Genomic DNA, 25,948 nt, shown 5'->3' on the forward strand with positions numbered 1-25,948 from the left:
AGTATGTTAGGGTGACCCAACCATTTCAACCGTGTGCTTCAACCAAATTAACTGAATAATCATAAAATCAGTCTATCTCCAAATCTATTTATAGAATTTGGAAATAACCAAATTTTAGCCTTACCTGACTCAGTGAAATATTAGTATATACATACATACACACACGTACATGTATACATACACACATCCATGTGTGTATACATACACTCATACATACACTTGCTTCATCTAGTTCCGCCGTTTTCCACCTTGCATCCACATTAGCATCACCTGTAGTATTTTTTAAAATCTTGATTCCTGATTGTCTCCCAGACCAATCCATCAGAATGTCTGGATCTGGGACCAGGTATCAGTATTTTTAAAATACGGTCTAAGCCCAACTCACACCAAATTCAGATCTACAGGCTTGATTATGCAAGCAATGACTGGTTTAAAGGAAGAAAAATAGACTATAATAATCAACTACCAAGTAACCATCAATAAAGAATTCACTACTTCACTAAGCAATTGTAACTGTGCCATTAATTTTCCTATAAGTGCATTCAACCAATCCTCTACTTTGCTAATTTACTTTGACTTGCATAGAACTATAAACTATATAATCTGCTTACAGATAATCAAGAGTTTCTTATAATACCTCCACTGCCATTAATGCTACTCCCATAAAAATAACCCACCTCATACTTTCATACTTCATTTTAGATCATTTCATAAACTGTAATTAATGCCGTAGCTTCAGGTTTATAGTAAGTATCATGATGTGCCCTGGTATATTTATTCATTGAATTTGCATTTCTATTCATATCATAACTATATCCAAACTGCACCTGCAAGTTCCCTGTATCAGCAGCCATCTGAAATGCACACATCTTAATTTCTACTTTATGCAGAGCTACGAAATTTGAGCCGATGCCTGAAAATACATCAGTGTGGCAGCATACAAGAACCCTACCAATTGTCCTTTGTCCTAATCTTATAGATTTAAAGCCACACCACAGAAAAGGAGGCTTGTTTGACATTAGGGGAGAAAATCAGAGTGGTAAATCATACAGTATTATGGTCTACTCACCATTACCCAAAACTAACCCAACTAGTCTCCACAAGGGTCTGTATATTATTAATACCTAGTCAACAGCTCATTTTTAATCGATGACATTTGCTGCTGTTTTCATTATACCATGTACCTTTGGATGAACTCAGAAGAAAGACTGCTAATGACTGGTTGATGATCATCCGTACCCCCAGCTCCATTACCCAACGTACAAAATTGCCTGTAGCTGTTGTGATTCCAAGAATTATCTGAATTGGACTCCATATCGGTCAGCTTTGGGTTACAAACACCAGAGCCAATTACTTTATAATGAGAAAAAGTTTATTTGGCTCATGGTTCTGGTCCAAGACTGGTTTGCCCCACTGCTCTGGGTGTCTGAGGAGGGCACTGGATGGCAATGGGGAGGAGAGTGTGGCAGAGCAAGCCACTTGCTATCATGAGCCAGGGAGCAGAGAGGCCAAGAGGACTGATGGGGTCACAATCCCTTTCGAGGGCCACCCGTGACCTACATACCTCCCATAAGGCACCCCCTCCCCATAGCACCACCAAGAACCAAACCTGTAACACCTGGACCTTTGGGTGATCACCCAAATTCAAACCATAGCAGATTCAAAAGTATATGTACCAGGTCATCAGCTCAGGGTTAGGACCTCTCAGTTGGTTTGGGTCTCTTCCAAAGTCTTGGGAGATACCCCAAAGGTTTATATCTGTAATTTCATATTCTTTCATAAGCATTAGGCCCACAGATTCTGGATCCAACTGTAACTGGGCCTAATATAGCCTGGAGAGTAACAACGGGACCTTTTTGGGAAAGAAAGCAATGCCTGGTTTGGTGGATACGTTTGTAATACAAAATCAGTTCTTATTAACACAGAGTATGAAGCTTTGACTGTTTGGTTAGTGTTTGCCTCTGACTGGCAGCAAACATTCAAGCCCTTTCCAATCCTGTGTGTGAGAGGAAAATCTTATATCCCACCAAGAATGAGGCAGCAAGGTTTACCCACGGGCTCAGCTCAGGGCTGTGGGTATTCAGAGAAGTGGTACTAAGCCCAAGAGTCACTCAGAAGCCTCTTGCTGGTTGCAGTGACTGACATCGCTTCCCAAGTCATTTGGAGAAATAGACAAAATTATTTTGCCTTACAAAAAAACAAGAATAACAACAACATCCAGTGATTTAAAACACTCCAGCACAATAAACACACAGGCAGGTACAGGTTTTTCTTTTCTGCACTAAATCTACTTTATTACAAGGTGTGATCTATTCATTGATTCATATCTCTTTTCATAAACATTCATTGATTGTCTACTATGTGTACAATACTACTCTAGACATTGAGACGACTGTGGGAAATAAAATGAACAAAAATCCTTGCCCCTGTGTATCTTTTATTCTGTTAGAGAAATAGAAATAAGCCAGATAAATTAGTAAAATTTATCTAGTATGCCTAATACTGAAAAGTATGGAGGAAAGAAAACAGAGCAAAGATAGGCTGCATGTAGGTAGCTGAAATGAATCGGGAAAGCTGAGACAATGAATGACACTTGTGCTCCTGGGACGTGAGCCTGTGTCAGAGGAGCATGATAAACAGGGAGGAGTAATTTGGGAAGCATAATGCTACAAAATCCTAAGACTGGCCATCCATTCTCCCCCAAAAAAGCCATCAGGATCTCCCCAAAAAGGTTGCCACCTTTGCAGAAAGCATATGTCCTCTGGATGGGAGAGGTAGACTAAGGTAAGCAAAGGAGGCATGATATGGAAGACAGTGTTCTACCCATTTTTGGAAAGGGTGGGTTTATGCTATAATAAACAAACAAACAAATAGACACACACACACAAAAAAAAAAAAAAAAAAAAAACCACAGCCCAGACTTTTCCATGCATGTAGAAATTAGGCAGGCTGTTTCTGTTGGCAGAGCAGGTGATTCTGAACAGACCCACAAATAAACAGAGCCACTGTCCACAAATAAAATCATTCTCCCCTGATTCCAGGGCCAAGCAGGAGCCTCTGGTCTGCCTTCTTTGTGAAGGAAATGTGATACCCAAACTCTTGCCAAATCTGAAATTCTTTCTGATGCAATAAGAAAGCCTTCCAAACAGTAACTAAAGAGAAATGGCTTACCACGCAATGTCTGGAGAGAATGTTTGAAAGCATAGTCATTAATCGTCAGTTATAACCCAGGGTTGCCAGGGTCCAGTCTATTTTGTTGGAGAGGAGTAAAGCAAGAGGAACCTGCATCATGGGAACTCACCCTGCAGCCCCCATGGCTTGGGCAGGCCGTGCCTTGTTTCTGGCAAGTGGCCAGAACACAGCAGAGCTGCACCACCGAGTGTGCCAGCCCAGCAGACAGGAAGCCTACAGAGGCTGATGAAAGCATAAGGTGTTGACATCAACCTTCTTCCTGCTCCCTGTGCAACTCACTAGGTTCTAGGGTGACTTTGGGTCTGCAATTCTTGATTCAGAGAGTAGATACAAGTCTGTAGAGACCTGGCTTTTTTGTAACATTATTTCCCTTGGAATATCTGTCTGTGCACCCAGGTCCTGCCTCACCCTGGGCAACACCATGTTCTCCCTGGCCAGCTCATGAGACCAGACCACTTTCCTAGCACTTCTTTGGATCTGCTATGAGTCCTGTTCTTCAGGACCAGTAAAACATTTCTGCCCAGTTCTCTCAGGCAGGTGGAATTGCCTGTGGGGCCAGCTCTGCCAAGTGGCTGAGCACCAGGAACATACTGGTCCTACTACCAAAGAGATCCCCTTTCTTACCATGGCAGTCAAAAATCAATTCACATGCAACCTGCTGCCTTTACAGTAGAGCCACAGGCACTGTAGAATCCAATCCCTTATTGCTTTTACTTCTATAATCAAATCATTTGGCTCCAACTGCATGATTGGCAACATTTAATAGCATTCTAATGACAAAGCAGTCTGCTCACCCAGAACTCAGGCTGTCTTGCACAGAGCAAGGTAGCTATGATAGCTTAGCAAATCGGGGGGCCCTCCCAGTGGGCAGCTTATTGAAGAGCATCTTCCTAAGGCTACTCCAGCTGCAGGGCAGAAAGAGAACAAAAGGCAGTGGCAGAAGCAGCCGAGGTTCAGAAAGAAAGATAGACCTGATTGTTTATGTTTCTTTTTCTTTTAGATGCAATTGCATGGACAGGTGAGAAGCCATTCTCTAAAGCTGGTAAGAATGGTCGTCTTCACTGCAATCTCAAGTAGAAAGGGACCTTCCCCACTTAGGAGTTGGGCTCATCTCAAATTAGATCAGAAACTATTTTCCCTTACAACCTACACTTAAATGAGGAAAACTGCAAGGATGCTCCTGTACTTGACTTTTGCCAAGGACAGACTAGCTTGTGAGAATGCAAGACAGGAACAGGTCTTCAAAGACCACAACTGGTGACTTATTCTGATGAAAGTGTATCAGAGTCCCCTATTATTTCACCAGAAAAGTGTTTATTATTATAAAATGCAATTAACAATAGAAGTCAACTGGATTGACAAGATATCAGTGATGCGATATAATCACTATAGGCTACTTTGTGTCATGCTGATGGAATTGGTGGAAGAAGCCTTCAGGAATATTTGGAGCAAAGAATACCCCAATTTGCTTGACCGCATCCAATGAAGTGTGTGTAGCAAAGTGTTTAAGAAGTGAAATGTGGTAAATCTGCAAAATTTCTATTTAGATGGGTTATATAAAATTAGTGTGGTAATTTGTGTTCATTATGAGCACCTCTTTTTTTTTCTGCAATTTCTAATAAATCACACAGATAATCCCTTCTAGTTTCTGTTGGAACACAGGTTCATGGGCTTTGGAAAAGGACTCTTCCATGGTAGGTGAAATGCCTAAAGAACAAAATATACCACCTCTCAAGAGCCCACCCACCTCGACTGGAACCCTCAGGATTAGTGCAGATGAAAACAGGTCTGGTTTAACATTTACAGGTTCACTTTAACATAATGTCCTCCTTGCCTATGAGAGAAGAGGACAGTGATAATGAATATAATTTTCATCTATTAAAACACTGCGCTTTTATTTTAAGTGCCTCTTCTTTACCCTGAACATTAACTGACAGAAACTCAGAAGGAACCGTGGAGCTAGAGGAAATGAGCCGTGAGTCAGCTCCAGCAGTGCTCCCCCTTCACCAGTCTCCCCCCCCCCCCCCCACTCAGCACAGGCTTTTGGCATCGGACTCAGTTAAAATGCAACTTGTTCTCGGTCACTTGGCTAAAATGGCTGAAGAACACCATAAAAGAACAGGGGAGTAGTGACAAATCCTTCTGCTATACAGGATTTCTCAGAAGTGTGGCCCACCAACCACCCTTGGGACACTCACTTGAAGATGCTTGTTTATTAACGTAGTTGTTCAATTTTATTGTACATATTTATTGGGTCCAACATGATGTTTTGATATGTGCATGCACTGTGGAATCAGTAAATCAAGCTGATTAACATCTATCACTCACCTTTTTCTGTGGTGAAAGCATTTAAAATCTACACTCAGCAATTTCCAAATATACAGTACATGATTATTAACTGTATTCACCACATTGTAAAATGGATCTCTCGAAACTACTCTTCCATTTGATCTGAGACTCTGTGAGCTTTATACAACATCTCCCCACTCATCCAGCACCGTCACCCCAGACCCTGGGAGCTACATTCTATTCTCTGCTCCTGTGAGTTTGACTTCTTTAGATTCCACATGTGAATGAGATCATGCAGTACTTGTCTTTCTGTGACTGGTTTAGTTCATTAAACACCATGTTCTCCAGGTTCATCCATGTCATTGCAAAACACAGGATTTCTGAAGGTGTTTATTTAAATGAGTCTTAACCCAAGCACACTGATTCAGAGTAGGAACTGGAAGCTCCCATCATTAATAGAATTCTGGCAGTCAGGAGCCACTGATTTAATATAAATTGCCATATGTCTATAAGCAGGTGCTCCCTCTACTCACCTGGCGGACTCCCATGTCCTGCCGCTGCTGTGGCAATTGCAAAAGCAGAAGCTGGCGAAACAGAGCAGTGGGCATTGTCAGCTGTCTGTCCTGGTTATTTTAAAAGAAAGGAATAGAAAAGATGAGGCAGGTGGACACTATTCTATAATGAAAAATTCTCATTTTTATTCCTACACTGGATGAAGGGTTGGGCCAAAAGCCCTGTTCTGTCCCCACTAATAGGCAAACAGTAGTACTGTACATCAGCAATTCCACTGTAGGTATATAACCAAGGGGAGGAAAACATGCATCCACACAAAAACTTGTGCGTGATCCATAGCAGCATTATTCACAGTAGCAAAAAAATATAAACAACCAAACATCCATCAGCTGACAGACAGATAAACAAAAAGGAAATATGACTCAGTCATAATAAAGGAATGAAGTTCTAATACATGCTACAACATGAACGAATCCAAAAAGTATTATTCTGCGGGAAAGAAGCCAATCACAAAGGATCCCATATTATACGATTGCCTTCATATTAAATGTCCAGAACAAGTGAGTCCATACAGAAAGTAGATTCATGGTTGCCAGGACTGGAGGGAGACAGGAATAAAGAGTGGGTGCTGATGGGTCCAGAGTTTCTCTTTGGGTGATGAAAATGTTTTGGATTTAACCAGTAGTTACATTTGCCTAACCCTGTGAATACACAAAAACTGCTAAACTATCCACTTTCATGGGGTGAATTTTATGGTATGTGACTTATATCTCAATAAAGAAATATTTTTTAAAAGATTCTACATCATTTATTGATAGTATTACCTTTCCAAAACACCTTTAAAAGTAGGGAAGTGTTAAGTGTAGCTCTTCTAACATCAAAAGGGTGGCCTGAGCAGTCTTCGCAGCCCCTTTCATTTCTGAATCTGTTTCTGATAATGCTGATCCAACCTCCCCTAGGCTTTTAGTGGAAACACTCTGCTATGATTCTGATCTGAAGAATTTTTATTAGTTTGATCCTGAAGTTATACAGGCATGCTTTAAATAAAGAAAGAAGCAAAGTACTGCTTAATGAAAGCACAAAAGCAAGTGGCAAGTTGATAGGTAAAGAGACAAAATATTGGCTAGACAATGAGGAAACAGGTGCTATTCTCTCCCATTTGGTTTACCACATTATCACAGATTTCAGCCTCCTTCCTAAATTCCTGTCTATATAATTTAGTCATATTGGGGAAGAAACAAAGGGCTTACTTAGCCAGGTGTAGGGGGGTGGGGTGGGTGCACACCCGTAAGCCTAGCAATTTGGGAGACTGAGGCAAGAGGATGTCAAATTCAAGGTCAGCCTCAGAAACTTAGTGAGACCCTGTCTCAGTGGTAGAGCATCCCTGGGTTCAATTCCCAGAATCCCCAAAAAGGGGAGTTCAGTTAAGCCATGAAAAGGATAATAATTTCAAATAATCTTTATGTAAATGAAAATTTTATTTGTGAATACAAACACATAATAAGAATATAAAACAGCTCTCATAAGAGTAACAAAGTGAACAGCATTTAACTCTTGCTTTGGTAGAGTCTTGCTACCCTGGGCTTTGATCACAATTGTTCTAGGTTGCAGTGAACCTAAGGGACTTGTCCTCTATGGCAATGGTCAAGAAGCTGCCAAAACCTGGATTGACCAAGGTTCTAAGAATAGTAGAGGGATTTGGCTAACTCCATAGTAGTCTCATGACATGCCAGGAAGGTCTAGCTTGTCACCTTCATTTACCAGAAACACCTAAATGGCAGAATGATCCATAATTGACCAGGAGCCTGAAAGCCCTGGAAGCTGACATCCATCAAGGTAAATCTTCTGACAAACACCTATCCCTGACCTTTCTAGCTGTTTTTGGAGTCAAATTCTACCAATGGAATAGGCCACAAATGAAATGCCCACTTGGAGTCATGCACTTTATCTTTGGCCAAAATGCTCTTGAAGCATGAATATGAAAGTCAAAAAATACCTCTGCATTTTACTAGAGTTACCTTGGGGTGAATCTTGTTTCATAATTGTATAATTTTCTCTTCTGATTTGAAATAATTGGATTAAGGATAAAAAGATTTTCAAAACAACTGTTATTTAGATATATTTATTGGAGCAGTGAGTGGGGAAAATGAGAATATGAAAGATTCCTACTTTTTTCTCTTATTTTTCAAATTATAGGATCATGCTTTACAAATTTCATAACTGTATATAAACAAAACATACCATTTTTTTCCTGCAGTAATAATGTTGGGTTCCCATGCAAATAAACTTTATTTTAGATGTAAGAGTGTCATTAATAAGATTTCCCCAAATCATGATATCCCAGATGAGCCTATTTATATAGACTACACTTGAACTCATGTTAAGGAATCAGAATCTGACCATGTTTTGGTAAAATGGCACTGATATTCCTAGTCATCAGCTAGACAGGCCTTCTGATTCATGTTATTCCACACAAAATGCGAAGCAATCATGAGAACAAACAAATATTCATCAAACTGAAGATACATTCTCTAATCATTTATTTTCCCACTCTTTGGTCCTACAGTTACATTATTTGTTTCCAATTAGTTTTTACAACTTATACTAAAATGTACTGGAGGAGTAAAACAGTAAGGCAAAGCAGAGATTCAGAACCAGAACCAACTTTTCTGTTTGAGTGCCTTTCTGAGCTCTTACCTCCAGGTTGGCGGTAGCGGAGGTGCCGGGGAGTCGACGGGGACCTGCAAGGTGAAAGTTCTGTGGCGTCTGCTGCTGGGGAGCTTTCCATTCCTGCTCGGTCTGCTGGGGCAGACTCCAAGACAGCTGCTGTAAAACAGCAGAGATTTCAACAACCAGGCCATGAATTCCAGAGCTTCTTTTTAGTATCATGCATGGAAATGGAAAAGTCCATTATGGAAATGAGCGTTTCATATTAGTCTACATTTTAAAGGACTTTAATATTAAATCAGGGCATTCTTCACAACAGAATGCTAATGACACTAAAACTAAACATGGAACTTCTCTAATGGTATCCATCTGGCCTTGTTGAGCCTTGGCTGACCCTAGCTGACCCTGGCCAGTCCCTTCCGTCCAATCAACAACAGATGTTAAAAAGAACAGGGGGCTAAGCGATGGATCACCTGCCCTCTAGAATGTTTGGCTTTCTTGGAGTGGAGAAAGAGGGTCTTTTTTCAGATTATAAACCAGAATGGGATTCAAATTAGGACTTCATTACTTCTTTGCCTTGGTCACACTCTTAAGGGAACCAGAGTTCAAATTTCTAGCAATATGCCTGCCCAAGGAAATTCTGGGAGCTCTTAAGAGATCTAGAGCTGAACTGTCCAAAATGGCAGGACTCACCAAATATAACTATGTAAATTTATTTTAACTAAAATTAAAGAAATATTTTAGTTGTCCATTTGGACTAGCCACATTCAATGCCATTCAATGCCACCTGTGGCTAGCAACTACACTATTGAACAGCACAGGTACAGAACATTTCCATCCTACCAGAAAGTTCTACTGGGTAGCTCTGAGCTACAGCTACAGATCAACAAGAGCATGTGGAAGTTTTTTAAGTGAACTGTTGAGCTTCTTTACTGTAGCTAATATCCCTAGAATAAAAGTCCCATCATTCTGAGGTCACCCTTACGCTACTGCTAATGACATTTCTTTACCCCTTCCACTGGTTTGTTGACTATAACTCCATGTATATTCTTCCAAGGAAATATATTACCAAAAAGTTAACAAAGGGCTAACAATTCTTCCATTTCTTTTTCCGTAGGCTGTTCATTAACTCCCACTGATCTAATTTAATTTTCGCCTCCACTAATCTTCATTACCCTGGTCAGCTGAACTACTTCTCTTTTCATCCCATTCAAGATTTCACTAACTAACTGTACAAAATCCCTAATGACTTCATATAAAGACATTTTTACACTTGCATATAATTTACTCCCTTAGAAATATGGCCACAATTTCAATCTTTAGCAACTCAAAGGAGCTGGGGAAGGGAAATGGTTAGAATCTTTCCTTGAATGACATAATTATAGGAAAGCTGGCAAAGATGCAAGATGCAGACAAAAAAATCAGTGCTTAGCTGTTAGTTTTATTATTTTCTAAATAGCTCCATCAAAACTCAGTAATGGAAGGCATCTGCTCTGTAAGAGCAAGCAGAATACCAAATGCATGTCCTTGGTCTGATCCAACCATTCATTCATTCTTCTTAGGCCAATGAGAAAATCTTTAGTCGGCAATATGCTGAACCCAAAAAACTTGCCAGTGAGACAACCAAACAGAACCCCAATTCCCTGAAAGAGCAGGAAAGCAGAGAATAATAAAGCTAGCTAACAGGCACCTACAGGGAGAAGAAACCATGCTAGCATAGTGGGGTGGGGAAGCATTTCCTTCTGGCTTGTTCACTTTCAATCAGCTCCATGCAAACAGCTTTGCCTGCAAGATGAGTGGGCAGATGTGAGCTCCAAACAAATGCTAAAATCGGGAGCACGTTCAGCCCACAGGCAGGCAATTTTCAAACTGAGAACACAGAAACAGACACTGGTGCCGTGGGCTATGGACAAGTTGCTCAGCCGTGGTCTGAGTGCATGCCAGGGTGTGTGGGGCCCCCATACAGCAAGTGGCCCTTTGGCTCTGCTTTCTTGCCTGCCATTGGTCTTTCATTGAGAATCCATCATTGGGTGGAATTTGAGTCAGGCTGAGATTAGCTTTTTAGAAACACCTGAGTTAGAAGAAGGTGGGGGGGGGGAATGCCTGGTATTAGGAAGGTAGGGCACTAATGAATGTTGGGTGAACCTGCAACAGATTTAGGAACTAGGTTGGGGGAAAACTAAATTGTATTTTTTTTAACCTAAAATGTTTATTACCTGTCTCATTTTGAGGGAAATGTACTACTTCTCTGCTTTTCCTTCATGCCATTTCTTGCCAGAAATATTACAATGCTGGCGCTATCATTGCCGTGACAATAAAACTGAAATTAGCCTTCCTTAAAGCGCATGCTCTGAACTGTCTAGTGGTGGATAGCGGCGAGAAAGACCAATGGACTTGGATGGACCTCATGGGAACATAGGTATTAGACAATGAGATTGTGTGGGGCTGTATCCTGAAATGAAGAGCAGAAAATGTATCAACTCTTGGCACAGGATTCTTACTCAAGTTCGCCAACTTTTAACTGTTAACATTATGCAAAGCACTCGCGAACATCTTTCAAATTAAAGACAGATCAGTGTCACCCTTTTCTTTGCCAACTGGAATTTTCAGGATTAGACAACAGGGTTAACAGAGCTGCACTCTTGACTCCCACAGACAGCACAGTTGTGTACACAGACACACAGACACACACACACTTTTCAGACATGCTGAAGAGGTCATCCATGATCTCCCTAATTCTATTCATGGCCAGTATTGCCCTTATGCCAATGCAGAATGAAAGAAAAAACTAAGTCTATAATTCCATTGTTTACCTATTAAGGAGAATGCCAAAGATCTACCATAATCTAGTCTTCATTCTAAGCATTTTTGTTTTTTCACTCACAGTGTTTTCTTTTCCAAGTCTCAATAGCAAGGAAAGATGTGCCTGCACAACCAATCTATTCCTGGTTTTGGTATGAATTGTGTAACTGATTACATTCCTGTCTCTATTCTGTCAGCTGAGAAGCTCAGAACCAAACTTAGGGGGGCTCCAGTGGCTGTTGAGGGCCACTAGCCATATCCCTGTCCTCACATAACTTTTCTTTTTTTCCCCCCATTGCCTGATTTTCTTACCTATTTTATTTTAATCCAGTTGTACCATGTGTCTCTTTGTACTACCACCTTTAATATTCCTAGGTATGTTGGGAAATAAATGCATTAAAAAGAAATTGAAAGACAGCTACAGAAATAAAGATCAAAGTAGACAGGAATGAAGAGCTTAATGGAAGAATTAGTGGGGGTTCTGGGGGAAGGTGATGGTAAAAATGAGAGCTAAAGGGAGATGTGTTAGTGGGTAGATGTGCCTAAGAAGCCCAGGAAGCAGAGAAGCTGGTGTCTCTGGAGTAGAGTTTGGCTATGTGGTCTTCATCAAAGACCATGGACCCCCACCTGTGCACAATCTTGGTGTTTTCCCCATTACCCAGAGTAGGAGAAGCTCAGCATTAAACATGACCTGGAACTGCAAAATGACATTTCTGAGCTATGAAAATTTGCATGAATTAACTCTTGAAAAACTTAACTCTAAATCATTTGAGGCAAATACTGTGTGATTCCATTCATATGAGCTACTTAAAGTAGTTGAACTCATAAAAGTAGAGAGAATTGTCATTTCCAGGGGCCTGAAGACAAAGAAATGAGATATTATTCAGTGGGTTTACTTTCAGTTTTACAAAATGAGAAAGTAATGTGAATGTACTTTACTAAACAACCTTAATTTGAAAATAGCTGAGATATTAAGAAGGAGAAAAAGGTCAAGGAAATCTCTTAGGTGCATTTTTATTGATATGTTTAAGTTTGCTTGATACTAGGAAGCTCTAAAAAGACTAATAACAGGGCCTGCTCTACAAGGCTGACCATGACATCAAAACAGGGCAAAAGCTACCCCTTCAGGAGCAGTGATATCTCTGGCACTTGGAAATGTGGTTGGGGTGACCATTGTGCTCTTTGACGTGAGCCAAGAAAAATAGACATGGATGTTGGAGGGAGGAGATGGGCCATCTTCTGGACAAAGACACATCCCAATTCTGCTTAGCCAGGTATGCTCTCCCTGCTTTTCCACTTCTAGAGCACTCTGTCTACACCCCTTGCATCATTTACCCTTATAGTTGTGTCTATATTATCCACATAAGTAGAGTAGGAGGGGTCGGGGTGCCATCCTGTTTACCACACACTACCTTTATGAACTCCAGCACACACAGTACTTGGCACAGAGACTCTTAACGACTTTGCCACATGGAACAACAGATCTCATCCCAGCCCCAGAGGCTATCTCACCACAGCCTCAGAGTTACTAACATCTGACACCAACCTGCTTGTCCCTAAAGCTCCCTTAACTCAAAAGAACATGAGGATCCACATTTACCTGGAGATTTCTCCTTCTCTTTATTGCAATCCCATAAAGGAGGAGAAAGAACTTTCCACACTTTGGGAAACCCCCACACTCCCCAGGCCACTTGGCCCCGGGGAAGGTGGGAGTAAGCCATCCCTCCACAGTGTTGTTCAAGCCCTGGTGCAGGATGAGGCAGCTGACGCTCTCATCAGCTTGCCGTCGCCTCATTATTTCTGAGAAGAATCCATGGTGATTTTGCTGAAGCTTGTTGTTCTAATGACTTTTTAATTATCTTCCCCCTTTCCTCCTCCATAGTTTCTAACTTGTCAATTTAAAGAATTTCTTGTTTAAAAGGGTGCTACTGTTGATGATGACAACCACTCCAGTTAAAATTCCATCAGATACTTCACTAAAGGGAAAGCTTATTCAAATGATCCAAGTGAGAAAGCACATAGATGTTTCCAGCAGGTAGAAAAGCAAGGGCCCATCTGGTGATCCTCCTTGAAATCTGAACACTTTGTCTGATTTGTTGTCTGATTCTTATGTTATCAACAAATAAATCAGATATTAGACAGTGAGAAAAAAAAGTTCTTTGTTAATTTGGCTGTGAAACAATGTGGATATGCATCACAGAAACATTGAATTTTAAAAGCTGTAAGGATCGCCGCCTACAACCCCCACTTGTACCAGGCTGAGGACGATATGGTGACACACCAAGCACCCTGAGTTAGTTCCCAGAGTGTTTACTTCATTCCCTTATCTAACAAAAATTTACTTCCTGCCAGGCAGTGGCCGAGGCACTGAGGAAGCAGGAGTGAACAAGACAGACGAGGCTGCAGAGGTCATGGAGCTCAAGTGGGGAAAGGCTGCCCAGGCAGAGGCCTGGGCCAGAATGGCAAGACGTTCCCAAGACACAAAAGGGAAATCAACGTGACTGAAGCCCACTAGATGAGGGGCACTGGCAAGAGCGGGGATTGGAGAGGGAGAGAGCACTGAAATCTCATAAGATCTGAAAGCCTTGGAGGAAGAACGTTCCTCTAAGAGCAATGGATTGCCGTTAGAGAATTTAAAATCATATGCTCTGATCCAGATTTTAAAAAACCATTTGGCCATGTCAAGGATAAATGAGACTATCTTCACTTTGATTTTTCTCCCAATACCTATACTATGGTATGGATCATTGCCCTCTTGACTAAACTGAAGCCATCTTTGTGCTTCCCGTCTAGGTCATGCTCAGCAGGGAAAAGGCTGGGAGCAATACAGGTGCTTAGGGCAGAAATGGAGGTGGAGGAGGAGCTGAGGGCCAAGGTCACGGATGGGGGTGCCCACATCCTGCCTCTCCACAAAGTAGCCTGGTAGGCTCTTTAGCCAGCCAGCCTCACCCCAAAGTCCAAGAACTCTCCACTAATATCACCCAGATGTACTATTTCTCCCTTGACAACTGCCTACAGCGAGCCTTTTGACTGTAGGGAATGAGGAGAACTAACTCTGCTCCCGGTTCCACAAGGGCTAGAGGAAGCTACAGGAATGTTCTCTTCTAACTAGCCATTGTATGCATTCTACTTTCTATGCGGAAGTAGAAATGCTGTAAAGAAAGGGAGGGAAGGTTCCAGAAGGAATGGTGTGGAAGCAGGTGGCAGCAAAAGTGGGTGTGATTAAGTCAATGTGCTGCATAATACCTTTTTGAATACTTCGTTTTAGCTTGTTACACAGATCCACACGGGGGTTATCTACATTCTCTTCTACGGATCCCGGGCTTTGCTCTGGCGAAGAGAGGCCTCTGCTAAGATCCAACGGTACTTTACCAGTGTGCGGCGGTGGGGATGCTGTGGGGCTGTGGGTGGTGGTAGGACTGCTGGATGTCGAGGAGGTGGTCAGGTCCAAGGCTCCTATTCTTGAGTTCAAGGGAGAAGTCAAGGACAGCTTTCTGGCCCTCACTGGGGAGGATGTCCTGGACACTGCCAGCGGTGGTGGGGAAGAGAATTTGCGACACAAACGTGGGGATTTTCCATCCACCAAATGTTCACCTCTGTTGTTCTGACTGGTAGCAAAAAACAATTCCAGTGACCTGAAAATAACAGGAAACACTATTAACAGATTGCAGCCTAGTGATGATGATGTCCCAACTGTTATCCAAAAACATACTCCTTATATTTAAAGACTACGATACCATCACACTTCTACTACTGCATTTTCCTTAATCTAAATGCCACATGTGTGCCATGCACCTGCCAAAGGAACACAGGCACCTTTTAGTCATCATCTAACTCTTACTACTAAACTGAGGTTGCAAAGACCAGCAGCTAGTGTCTGGGGCGCTTATCAGAACTCAGGCTCTACTCTAGATCCACTGAATCACCTGTAATTTGATAAGACAGTCCCTCCAGCTGATTCTTATGTATATTAAAGTATGAAAAGTACATCATCAAAAAAAAATAGAATAGTCTAATGTATAGACTGCTTCCAAATAGTTAATAGTAAGCAAAAGGGGCTGGGGTTGTGGCTCAGTGGTAGAGCACTTGCTTGGCATGTGTGAGCCACTGGGTTCGATTCTCAGCTCCACATATAAATAAAGGTCCATTGATAACTAATAAAAATATTTTTTAAAAAGCAAGCAAAAGCTACTTGGAAACTTCAGGGTTTTCAACTTCTTCCCCTATGTGTGATCTTTACTTACCACCTTCCACTGGGGCAGGGGACATGGTGAGATCAAAAGCAAGCCAGTGAGTGCCCTAGGAGCTACTCTGAGGACCTGGGCTGTTCATGTGGACAGTGACACAGGAACTGAGAGGGCAAACCCCGGTGTACCTGACAGGGATGGAGGTGAAGGGCCTCTTGTATATGTCAGAGAGCTTCGCCAGCACCACAGTGGCCGTGGTGAAAATGCGATATGTATGCAGGAAGGTGTTGAGGAAATCGATGCTCAGAAACCGCAAATCAGTCAGCCGCTCCAGGAGACGCTCCACGCTGGCGTAACGGATCTGGGGCACTTTGCAGGAGTTAAGGGTTTTACTGAAGCAAATGTCTGTATCATCTTTATGAAGACGGGCATCAGACCTACGTGCAAAGCAGGGACATGTTAACCAAACCAGGATAAGGCTCCCTTCTCGGCCACTGAGTCCTCCAGCATTTATAAACTCACTCCTGTGTGGGCTTCCCACTGCATTCAAAAGAAGATGGACAGATGTATATGCAGATATGACACATAGGCATAAAAGCAGGCCACAAAAACATCAGGTATGTTTAGGAATATTTTTATGGCATTATAATTGAAGAAGGCTAGAATTAACTATGGAGGATGTAATAATAACTCATTTCACTATGTGGCTTCCTTCTCTTTCTAGTTGAACCATATTTTATTAGGAAAATGAAAAGTCCTCTTTAAGGAGGGGAAAAGCATCTCGTATGCCCTAAAAAGAGAATTGTGCTTAAAAATATCAGAAGCATGCTTAAAAAATAGCAGTTGACACCCCAAACACACGCTAAGGAGGAAAAGACATAGATATTACTGCTATATGATTTGGCATTTGGCCTCTCTAATTGGCTCTTTAATTTATCAATTCTACCTTGGTTCTTTGTATTAACTGATTACTGTCTGTTCTTAATTGTTTCCTTCCTACACTTTCCTCCAGGTTAGTCTCATTCTTTTTCCTAACTTCTTGAATTGAAAGCCTAATTCATTCATTTCATTCTTCCTGGCTTATTAGTGTATTTAAAATTTCAAAATGCAATTTAAATCATAAATTATAAGTGAAAATGTTACATTTTCATCATGTTTTCAATATTCTGCAATACTAAAAATGTTCTCATTTAAAAAATAGCGTCTGAGACAGATTCCCCTAAACAATACCTACCACTGCCACCATGCAATACCCTGCTTCTATCATTCTGTGGAACCTCCCACCTGGAGGTCCCCCATTCCTCACCCTAGGGCACTGCTCTGGCAGCCTCTCTAGTGGACCATGAAGACTGCCAGTAGCCTTCACTTCCCCTTCTGAGGTCCCTTGTTCCCCTTCATTGCTGCATGTAACAAGCAATCAGCAAAGTCCTGGATTTCACCATTTAATTAAAAGGATATGATATGGCACCAGTGACTTTCAGTGAGCCAACTGCCTGCTAAGAATCAGTTGGCTTGTTGTGAGCACTTTTAATTAGCCCTTTTGGCACTTCGAGGGATGTTAAATTATATATTTATTTCCTTTGACTAGAGAGGAATCAATAGCTTTCTTAGCTTGCTCCTGGAAACTTCCCAGTCCAAAGGATGCTCAGTGCAGGTGGGAATACTTCTTCTGAAGGCCTGAAAGAGCATTTTAAATGACCAACCAACTCCTGCTGAGGAACTGACTAAGGGTAGCCTGTTAGCATGAGTCATATTATTGATCTTAGAAATATACAAGTGCATTTTTTTTTAAGATTGTTGAAAATAGTGTGGCTCTTTCTGCCACTCACTATGTAACCTTCAGTCAAGTTTATTTTTCTGGTTCTTAATGTTCTTATTTGTAAAAAGACCTGAGTGATGTTTTTGAATCCATCAATCGATTCCAAAGATGGTTTAATGAAAATAACCAATTTTTCTCTGATTGTTTTCCACCTAAAACCTCAATTTTCTAAGAGAGTTGAGGTCAAATATTATTTTTTAAAAACAGCCTTAGCTAGACATCATTTAAAGGGATATTTTCACCTAATAAGTGGTTTTGCCTTCTAATCATAGTTTTGAGCTTTGCATCTTTTGACTATAATTAGTTTATTCAAAATACTAGGAGAAAAAAAAACATGTTTCCAGAAGCATAAAATTAAATTAAACTAATTATGCCATTGTCCTTCAAAATTGTGACTGTTTTCATTTTAAGGAAAAGAAATTAAATATTATGAAATTACTTAATTTTCTTTTATTATACTGAACTGGAATTTACTTTATTTCCCAAAGGACAATCAAGAAAGATAGAATGCATTACTTAAGTCTCCTAGGATCACAGCAACTCCATTTTGGTAAACATAAAAAGCAATAGTAAGAGATCAAAACCAAATCACTTATTATAATTGGTAAGTTTTAAAAGGAAGTAAGTGCTTAGAAAGTGCTGCCTTGTCAATAACAAGACATGGTTCCAACAGGATAATTTTTCTTTTAACTCTGAAACACATTTTTTGTTTGTTTGTTTGTTTTCATGGCTTGTAGCCAGGAAGACAGATGTACAGGGAAGCAGAAATAACAGAATTTAAGGTGGAATGGAGATGGCAAAATCACACTCTTTCCTCTGATTGAGGACAAGCAGGCTCAAAGAAGCTGGGAGAACTAGAAAGAGTAAATATATGAAACTTAACTCTGCTTGAGGAGTACACCTAGTGTAGTGTAGATTTCTTAGCTTTAATAGAAAATCCTTATGGGAGGGGCGGGGAGGGGGCTCAGTGGTAGAGTGCTCACCTAGCATGTGCGAGGCCCTGGGTTCAATCCTTAGCACCACATAAAAATAAATAACTAAAATAAAAATATTTTTTAAAAAGAAAATCCTTATAGCCCAAGAGACAGGATCTCGTCTTAGCAGGAGAGCAGTTCCTACTCGTTTAAGTATCTTATGCTCTAAGGCAGCAAATCTTGGTCTGTATGAAAGTGGTGGTGCAAATGGACATGGATGTTGGTAAAACTGCTGTTGTGGGCACAAAAGCCACAACTGGTCAGGTACAAAACTAAAGGATTCTTCTTCTTCCACCTCTCCTCCTCCATCACCATCATCATCATCATCATCACCATCATCATTGTTCTATTGTTTTGCAGGCTGGGCCTCGTGCATGCCAGGCAAGCCCTCTACCACTGAGTTATATCCCCAGCCCTTTTTTGTTATTTATTTATTTTTTTAAGTTGCCCAGGCTGGTCTCAAGCTTGTGATCCTCCTGCCTCAGCCTCCCACTCAGAGTAGCTGGGATTACAGGTGCGTGCCACCACACCTTTTTTAGGTCAACACAATGCATGTATAATGGATGTTCAGCTGCCCTCAGGGTAGGGGGTTATAATTACGCTATGCTGTCTGACTTACACATCTGTCTCAAAAGCCGTTGGACTTTCATGGCTGTCTAACCTTCAACCAATACTTTTCATAAAGAACAAAAATCATATGTATCATTTTGTGAAAAATTAAAATTGGAATCCTGTGGTTAAAACAAAATGAAAATAAAATCTAAACCCAATGATCTAAATCCAAAATTTAAGTCATGATTTGGACCTTCTGTCTTCACACTCCATATTTGTTCTTAATCTTTTTTAAAAAATACATTTATTTTTTTAGTTGTAGTTGGACACAATACCTTTATTTTGTTTATTTATTTTTATGTGGTGCTGAGGATCAAACCCAGGGCCTCGCACATGCTAGGCAAGCACTCTACCACTGAGCCACAACCTCAGCCCTGTTCTTAATCTTAGCATCATACATTTTTAAATAATCTGGTGTTTAAAAAATGCTAAATTAAAAACTTATAAAATTGTATGCAAAAGTAACTTTTGCATTAGAGTTTTAAAATGGCCCTTCCCAAAATATTTTAAGATTTGACTAATAATTTTAAATTATATCATTCCTTAATTGAATGATATTTTTTCTATAGCTATTTTTGTACTACTATTATGTACTCTGCCTTCATCTGATCAACAAGTTCTCAAACTTGTACCACAAGGATCATGCTAACTGTAGTTAATATCTGTCAGAAGAGGAAAGTTATCCTTCCAAAGTTAATGTTATTTACTGCTTAGAATAAACAAGTCAGACCTCAAAATATCCACACAAGAAGGCAAGAAGGTCAAACATGTTCTTGGTTTCAAAAAACCTTTTGTTTTGCAAAATATAACCAAATTGCTTTTTTAAAATGCACTTTACTCTTGGAACTGGGAAAACAAATTATAAAAAAAAAAAAATGAAAGTAAGGAACAATTTGGTCCTTTTCAAAACACTCCCAAAACAATTTTTGAATTTGAAAACAAAATAGTATATGGAGACGAAATGTAATACAGAGAGCTCTAGCATATATTGATGTAACTTCTCAGTATAAACTACAGTGTTCTTCGGGATCCCTCTAAGTTATTGCTGAGACACTTACAGAAGGATAGCAGCCCTTATGTCAATAGCTTCTGGGCCAAAGCAGATAAAGGCAGGGGACAGAAGGTACCATGGCCAAGCCAGTTGATTCATGCTAAGTGTGTTCAAAGTCTAAATGTATCTCCACGGCCAAATCTGCATAATATGATTCATGCCCACTTGGAGGATGCCATGTAAGTCAGCCACACCTTGGTCCACCCTCTGACCTTAGACACATCTGGCTGTCACTACTTTGATATTTTATATTAAACTTGAACCTCTTGATAGGATTTTGTCCTGAGTGATGGAGTATGTAACAGTATGAAAAACAATTTTTCTTTCCTGTAAGTCAATAAACTATGAAAATGAAAAAACATTTTGATAACCTTGCTATTTATAACCGCATAACATGAATTATCACATTACTGACTGTCAGCAAACATTCTCGATAAGAAGCAGAATTCTATTGAAATGACTATTTTATTCAAGGTTTTACATTCTCTGCCAATTTGATCTTGATTAAAACATGAGAGAAAAGATTATTGCACTTACTTAATCATATGTGGCACAGTAACTTTGGAATTTTCTTCAAATACTATAGTCATTAAACCATTACATCGTATATTGTCCACACACTGTGAAATTTAAAAATAGGCAATTAAAACCCACTCGAAAATCTAAACAGATCTTATATTCCTAAAAATGTTTAGAATCAAAACACAATTTCATTTTTCACCTGTGTATGTCTCTCTCTCTCTCTCTCTCTCTCTCTCACACACACACACACACACACACACACACACACCAGCAGCAACGGCAGGAAAATATTACACATTGATGAACAGATTCAATATCCATATCTCAAAGCCGTGCATCTACCAAATGCCTGACAAATACTGTGAATATGTGAATAGATATATATTTTCTCAGAGTGTGTTTCCCAACAGTTCTGACCATAATGTCACATTTTAACAAGTGTCTGGTAATTACAACACAACTTGGGAGGTTTTTATACCTTCTGATGGATCCTGATGATCCCTGCTAAATTCACTTTCTGCCACCAGAGGCGGTATAGAGTAGTCAGATTAGAAGCGGTGCCTTCCTTGGATGGAAGTCATCTTGTCTCACCAGCCAGCTCTGTGCCCACTTCTCAGGTATCTTTTTGCCAATAAATTCCCACATTTTACTAGTTTGTCTAGCAGTTTCTATTGGCACCATGTTGGGTTGGTGAGGGGGCAGTGTGTAATTTCTACTGTTTCTGGCATGCTTAAAGCCCTGTAACATCTTTTCTCTAAGGGGAGAAATCAGGAACTTTTGCTAATTTTCTGTTTTCTTTATTTATATCTGTGCCCAATCAATTTTACAATTTTCCTCTTCAATGACTTTGGGTTACAGAAGGATTTGTTTTGAATCATAAATATTCCCTTTGAACAAAACAGGAAAATGAAAAAAAATGTAAACAATTTTTAAAATCATAAATTGCTTCTAGTCACTAGGATACCATGTAGTGCTTTGTGATTGCAATTCAATGGTACAAAGAAGCTGATTGCAGTGTTACCTCACAGGACATTTTACCCAATGTTCCATAAAAGAGTGAATGTGCATTAGAATATCCTTGGTGTTTCCAAACTTGTCAGTGTATTTAGTCTATTAACCATTTTTGTATTTGCTTTTCCTTAAAATTCACTTTCCTCACATCTTGTGCTAGTGTTTCAACTACTAGATATAAAGGATTCTAACTTATAGAAATAGAATATTTTAAAGCTCCCTTTAATACATTTCCTCAAACTATAGTATCTAGAAATAATTGTGAGTTATGTTTTTATCTATATAATTATGGTTGCTGAACATGGTAATGTACTCCTATGATGCAGGCTACTCAGGAGGTTGAGGCAGTAGGATCTCAAGTTCGAGGCCAGCCTAGGCAGTTGCATCGAGGAGTGACTGAATCAGTCAGGGTCACTCCAGGTGAACTGGGCTGGCGACTAAATAACCAGAGAAAGAGAGAGAAAATACCTTTCTGGGGGTTCATGACAGTTCCTCGGCCCCAGCTCCCACAAAGGAGGCAAGAGAGGCAGGCAAAAGAGAGAGAGCATGCCCGAAACCCCATTTATTAGGGGAGAAAGACATTAGAGAAAGTTCAACCCAAATAAGGCAAGGGATTGGGTTTCAGGGGGTTGCTTGTAAGCAGAATGACTGACAGCTTGGAAAGCCACACCCATCTCAGGCGCTGTGTGGGAACACAGGCAGAGCTAGCAAAAAGGACACATAGTTCACACAGCCCAGTCACAGCAGCAAGGTCAGTTCAGTCCCCTCATGTCTCAAATGTGCATAGCTCACACACACAGCCGATGGCTGGCTCACGAGAGGCAACTTATTAAGACACTGACTCGAAATAAAAAGAAATGAAGAGGTAGCTCACCCATAGAGCACTTGCCTAGCGAATGCAAGGCCCTGGTTTCAATCCCTAGTACCACTAAAATAAAATAAACAAATAATAAATGTATCTAGCTACAACTTTAGTTAGATGTGCTTACATGTGAATTTATACCCCATCTTATTCTAACAAGGTAGATTACAAAAACACATATAACAAAACAAAAGGCAAGATAGGTGAGATCAGAGGAAATCTGGAAAATGGTAGGATGAAGCCTGGACTGCAGCCACACACATTCCTTACGTTGGGAACACTTGGGGTAAGTAATTCTCAAAATCAGTTGGACTATGGAGCAGCCAACACAAAGAGGGACACATGGTTATCTATAAGAGTCACAGTTTACCCCAAATTCAGCTAATCCAAGTCTGAGACCAGAGGGGGAAAAAATCTCATGGATTCTCATAAAGAAAATGTTCAATGATGTAGTGAACAGGGCCCTCAATAATATCATTAAAGTACAAGATTCACCAAAACCATTTTTGTAAAATCCCTCAACATTGCTTGAAATGTGAAATTCCAAATGAACATCCCTAGTGGTGAGCCCCAGAGTGTATGATCTAGAGCCCCATCCTTCCTCAGCTGGTCTGCTTCCAAGCACAGGCTTCAGAAAAGGGTCCACACTGTCTTCTGCAGACTGGATAAATGATGCTTCGCTCATTCTAGTTCATGTCAGTCTTGAGACCAGGAAGTTGAAAATGATATTCTCCCCAAAGTCCTGAAAGTGAGTTACATAGTCAGTTTTCCACCAGGGAGCCAAGCTGCTAGTATATGGGTATCCTTGGGTCTGAAAAAAGGCCACATCATCTCTATCTGAGAGCACTCAGTCAGGGTCTGATGAAAATATACATCAGTGACCCCACTGCGCAGTGGGAAACATAAATGGAATACAGAAGAGATGAGGCCAGCTGATACCTGCACGTATCAGGGAGAAGAGAGCAAGAGAGGGCTTAAGAAGTGAGGTTCTGGGAAAGAGAATTTAGAATTTGGAAGTTGGGAAGACACTGAGTGTTTCAAAGTACCTGGTTTATTTTGAAAGATCTGAACTGGTCTTGCGGAGGTAATCATTGGCAAAAGGGGAGGAATGAATGGGAACTGGGATTATCAGAGTCAGTAAATGCTTCCCATGAGGCAGATCATGGGAATAAAGAAGAAGAGGTGAAGATGAATATTTTGAAGAAATAAATAACAAAAACTGGTGAGTTACTGAATAAATCCAAGAGAAGAAGAAAAATAAAGGTAAAAACTAAAGATGACCCACTGCTCTAAGGCAATTTTAAATTTTTCAGAAGCAAATATGTTTAAAAGTAATACTATGGCCAGCTGTCTTTTGAATGACACAGAGTTTAATCAAAACCAGTCTGTCTTTTGAATTCTCAAAAAGCACCAAGAAGATGAACTCATGATATGGCAGAGGAGATTGTCTTACATTTGCATTTATTAAGGACTTATGCAGCAAGACACTGAGTTAAGCTCTGAGAGATGGGGGTGGGGAGAATATATGAAGGAGCTTCAAAGATAAAGCAAGTCATTTCAAATTCATTCACTTTCCTATTCCCAATGGGAAAAAAATGGATTAACATTATTTTTATTTCTATGAAGCTATGTAGGATGACTGGGTGGGAAATGTAGGAAAGGTTTTATGGAAAAAGAGGTTGTACCTAGCCAGGGAGTAGAGGAAGAGATACTTCACTCCAGGGACCTTTCCAGATATACCTTAGACTTCTTTCTACCCTCAATGTCTCTGGGACACAATAAAGGTGCCACTTGGGTAATCTACACAGAAACTGGATAAGTGGAGAGGTGATGTTTGGTGAGACTTGCAGAAAATGAGCAACGTCCCTTCAGTTTCCCTTAACATTCTAAGCAGATGGCATAATTACACAGACAACAGTCCTAGGATGACTACACAAGCAAGAACAGAGGTGAGAATCTGCTGAGTCCACACACACTCAGCCCAGAGCTCCCACACAGCTCCAAAGAGACAGCCATCCTGTAAGTGAAGCCCAGGTGAAGAGAGGGTGAGCATAGGAGGTGGCTGGAGGCAGAGATTGGGTCACAAAGAATGCCACATCCCGGACAGGAGCTTGGAAGACAGATTTAATTAACTCCAATTTCTTAGGGATTCAAACCCCCTGGGGATCATAGAAATTGAGTGTGTACTGCAAGAGTTATGAGCATGTTGAGAGAAAAATCCTGATGCCAAATAGGACCTTGAAATCAAGCTAACCCTTTTAATTGGCTCACATGTTTAACAACAAGCCCCGGGATGTGGTAGAAGAGGAGTTTTAAGATTCATCTGGAAGTAGCAGCGAAAAAGGAGGAGTGAACAGAGGCTGCAGTCGGGGACTAGAAGGGTATCAGACCTCCTGGTACTGGTCCTGAGACAGCAATCACAGGACTGCAACAGGCTTGAGAGCGTGACACAGACTGATGGTTCACGACCACATAAGAACTTGCCATGAGTAGACTCTGACAGTGTGAAACAAAATACCTTGAGTACAAGTAAAAAAAAAAAAAAGGGAAAAAGGAAATTGAGTGAGTACTGAATCTGGAAACTCAGCAAATATATCCCTGGATATGAATTCAAAGGGTATTTCACATTTCATGTACCAGGTTCACAGGAGAAAAAAAAACAAAGCACTCCTGAAGTCACCAAAGCTGTGGATCCACAGCCAGGAAGACAATCCTTCACGAATTGGCCTTGCCCATCCACCTCCTGGAAACCAGACAAGGACCAGCCCTTGCTTCTGAAAGAGGGAACCAGGAGGAAAAGCGTTTCAAGACCAGTCTGCCCATTCAATTATCCAAAGACAATTTGCTTCCATAGTAACCACAGCAGCCGCGATGCCAAATGCCTAGAGTTGAGAGATGAGCCCACTTCACAAAGCCAAAAGGGATCTTTCTTTTCTATCACTGACAAAAGAAGCAAGTATTTCCTCTTTCCTCCCTCACCTACTACTGTGCCCATCCAGAGCTCAGTGACTCAGGACCCAGGAAAGCTTTGCAAAGGAGAAACAGACGAGACCCAAGGAGATATTTTTGATCAAATACAGCATTACATGGAAGCAGCTCAGGCAGAATACTACATGAAATCTGAGAGAGCAGAGAGAAAATAGTTCATTCGTTTTTTACACCTAATATGAATACACTTTAGAGTGCTTTCTCAGCTGAAATAACAATTTCTTTAAAAACATGTAATCACATAGAAGAGAATTGAAAGGGGAAAATAATACTTAACATCAAAAATTATCTATCACAAAATGATGAGTAATGAAGAAGTTTTATCCTATTAAAGATATTTATTTTGTAAAAATCACTATTCATCTAAGAAACAGAATGGAAGAGGTCTTCATTGTTTTCCTTACCTCTCTCCCTTCACAAATGTACGGATTCATAATTTGGAAATTAAGAGATATAGAC

The 25,948-nt window shown here is 40.5% G+C and overlaps 1 protein-coding gene across 3 annotated transcripts in view; it reads right to left on the reverse strand.

Moving 5' to 3' along the window:
• The window catches only part of Rasgrf2 (Ras protein specific guanine nucleotide releasing factor 2), a 230,910-nt gene that overhangs the window by 83,883 nt on the left and 121,079 nt on the right, over positions 1-25,948 (reverse strand). For 2 of the 3 annotated variants that reach the window (XM_076857069.2, XM_076857068.2), the window contains exons 13-17: positions 20,644-20,726; positions 15,839-16,087; positions 14,710-15,098; positions 8,692-8,820; positions 6,015-6,104 (exon numbers count right to left, since the gene is read on the reverse strand). In XM_076857069.2, the coding sequence (XP_076713184.1) occupies positions 6,015-6,104; positions 8,692-8,820; positions 14,710-15,098; positions 15,839-16,087; positions 20,644-20,726 (940 nt within the window). The remainder of the gene's footprint in view (positions 1-6,014; positions 6,105-8,691; positions 8,821-14,709; positions 15,099-15,838; positions 16,088-20,643; positions 20,727-25,948) is intronic. The other variant, XM_076857070.2, reaches the window with a different exon arrangement.

The sequence above is a fragment of the Callospermophilus lateralis genome, chromosome 5, assembly GCF_048772815.1.
Source record: "Callospermophilus lateralis isolate mCalLat2 chromosome 5, mCalLat2.hap1, whole genome shotgun sequence".
NCBI classification, from domain to species: Eukaryota; Metazoa; Chordata; class Mammalia; order Rodentia; family Sciuridae; genus Callospermophilus; species Callospermophilus lateralis.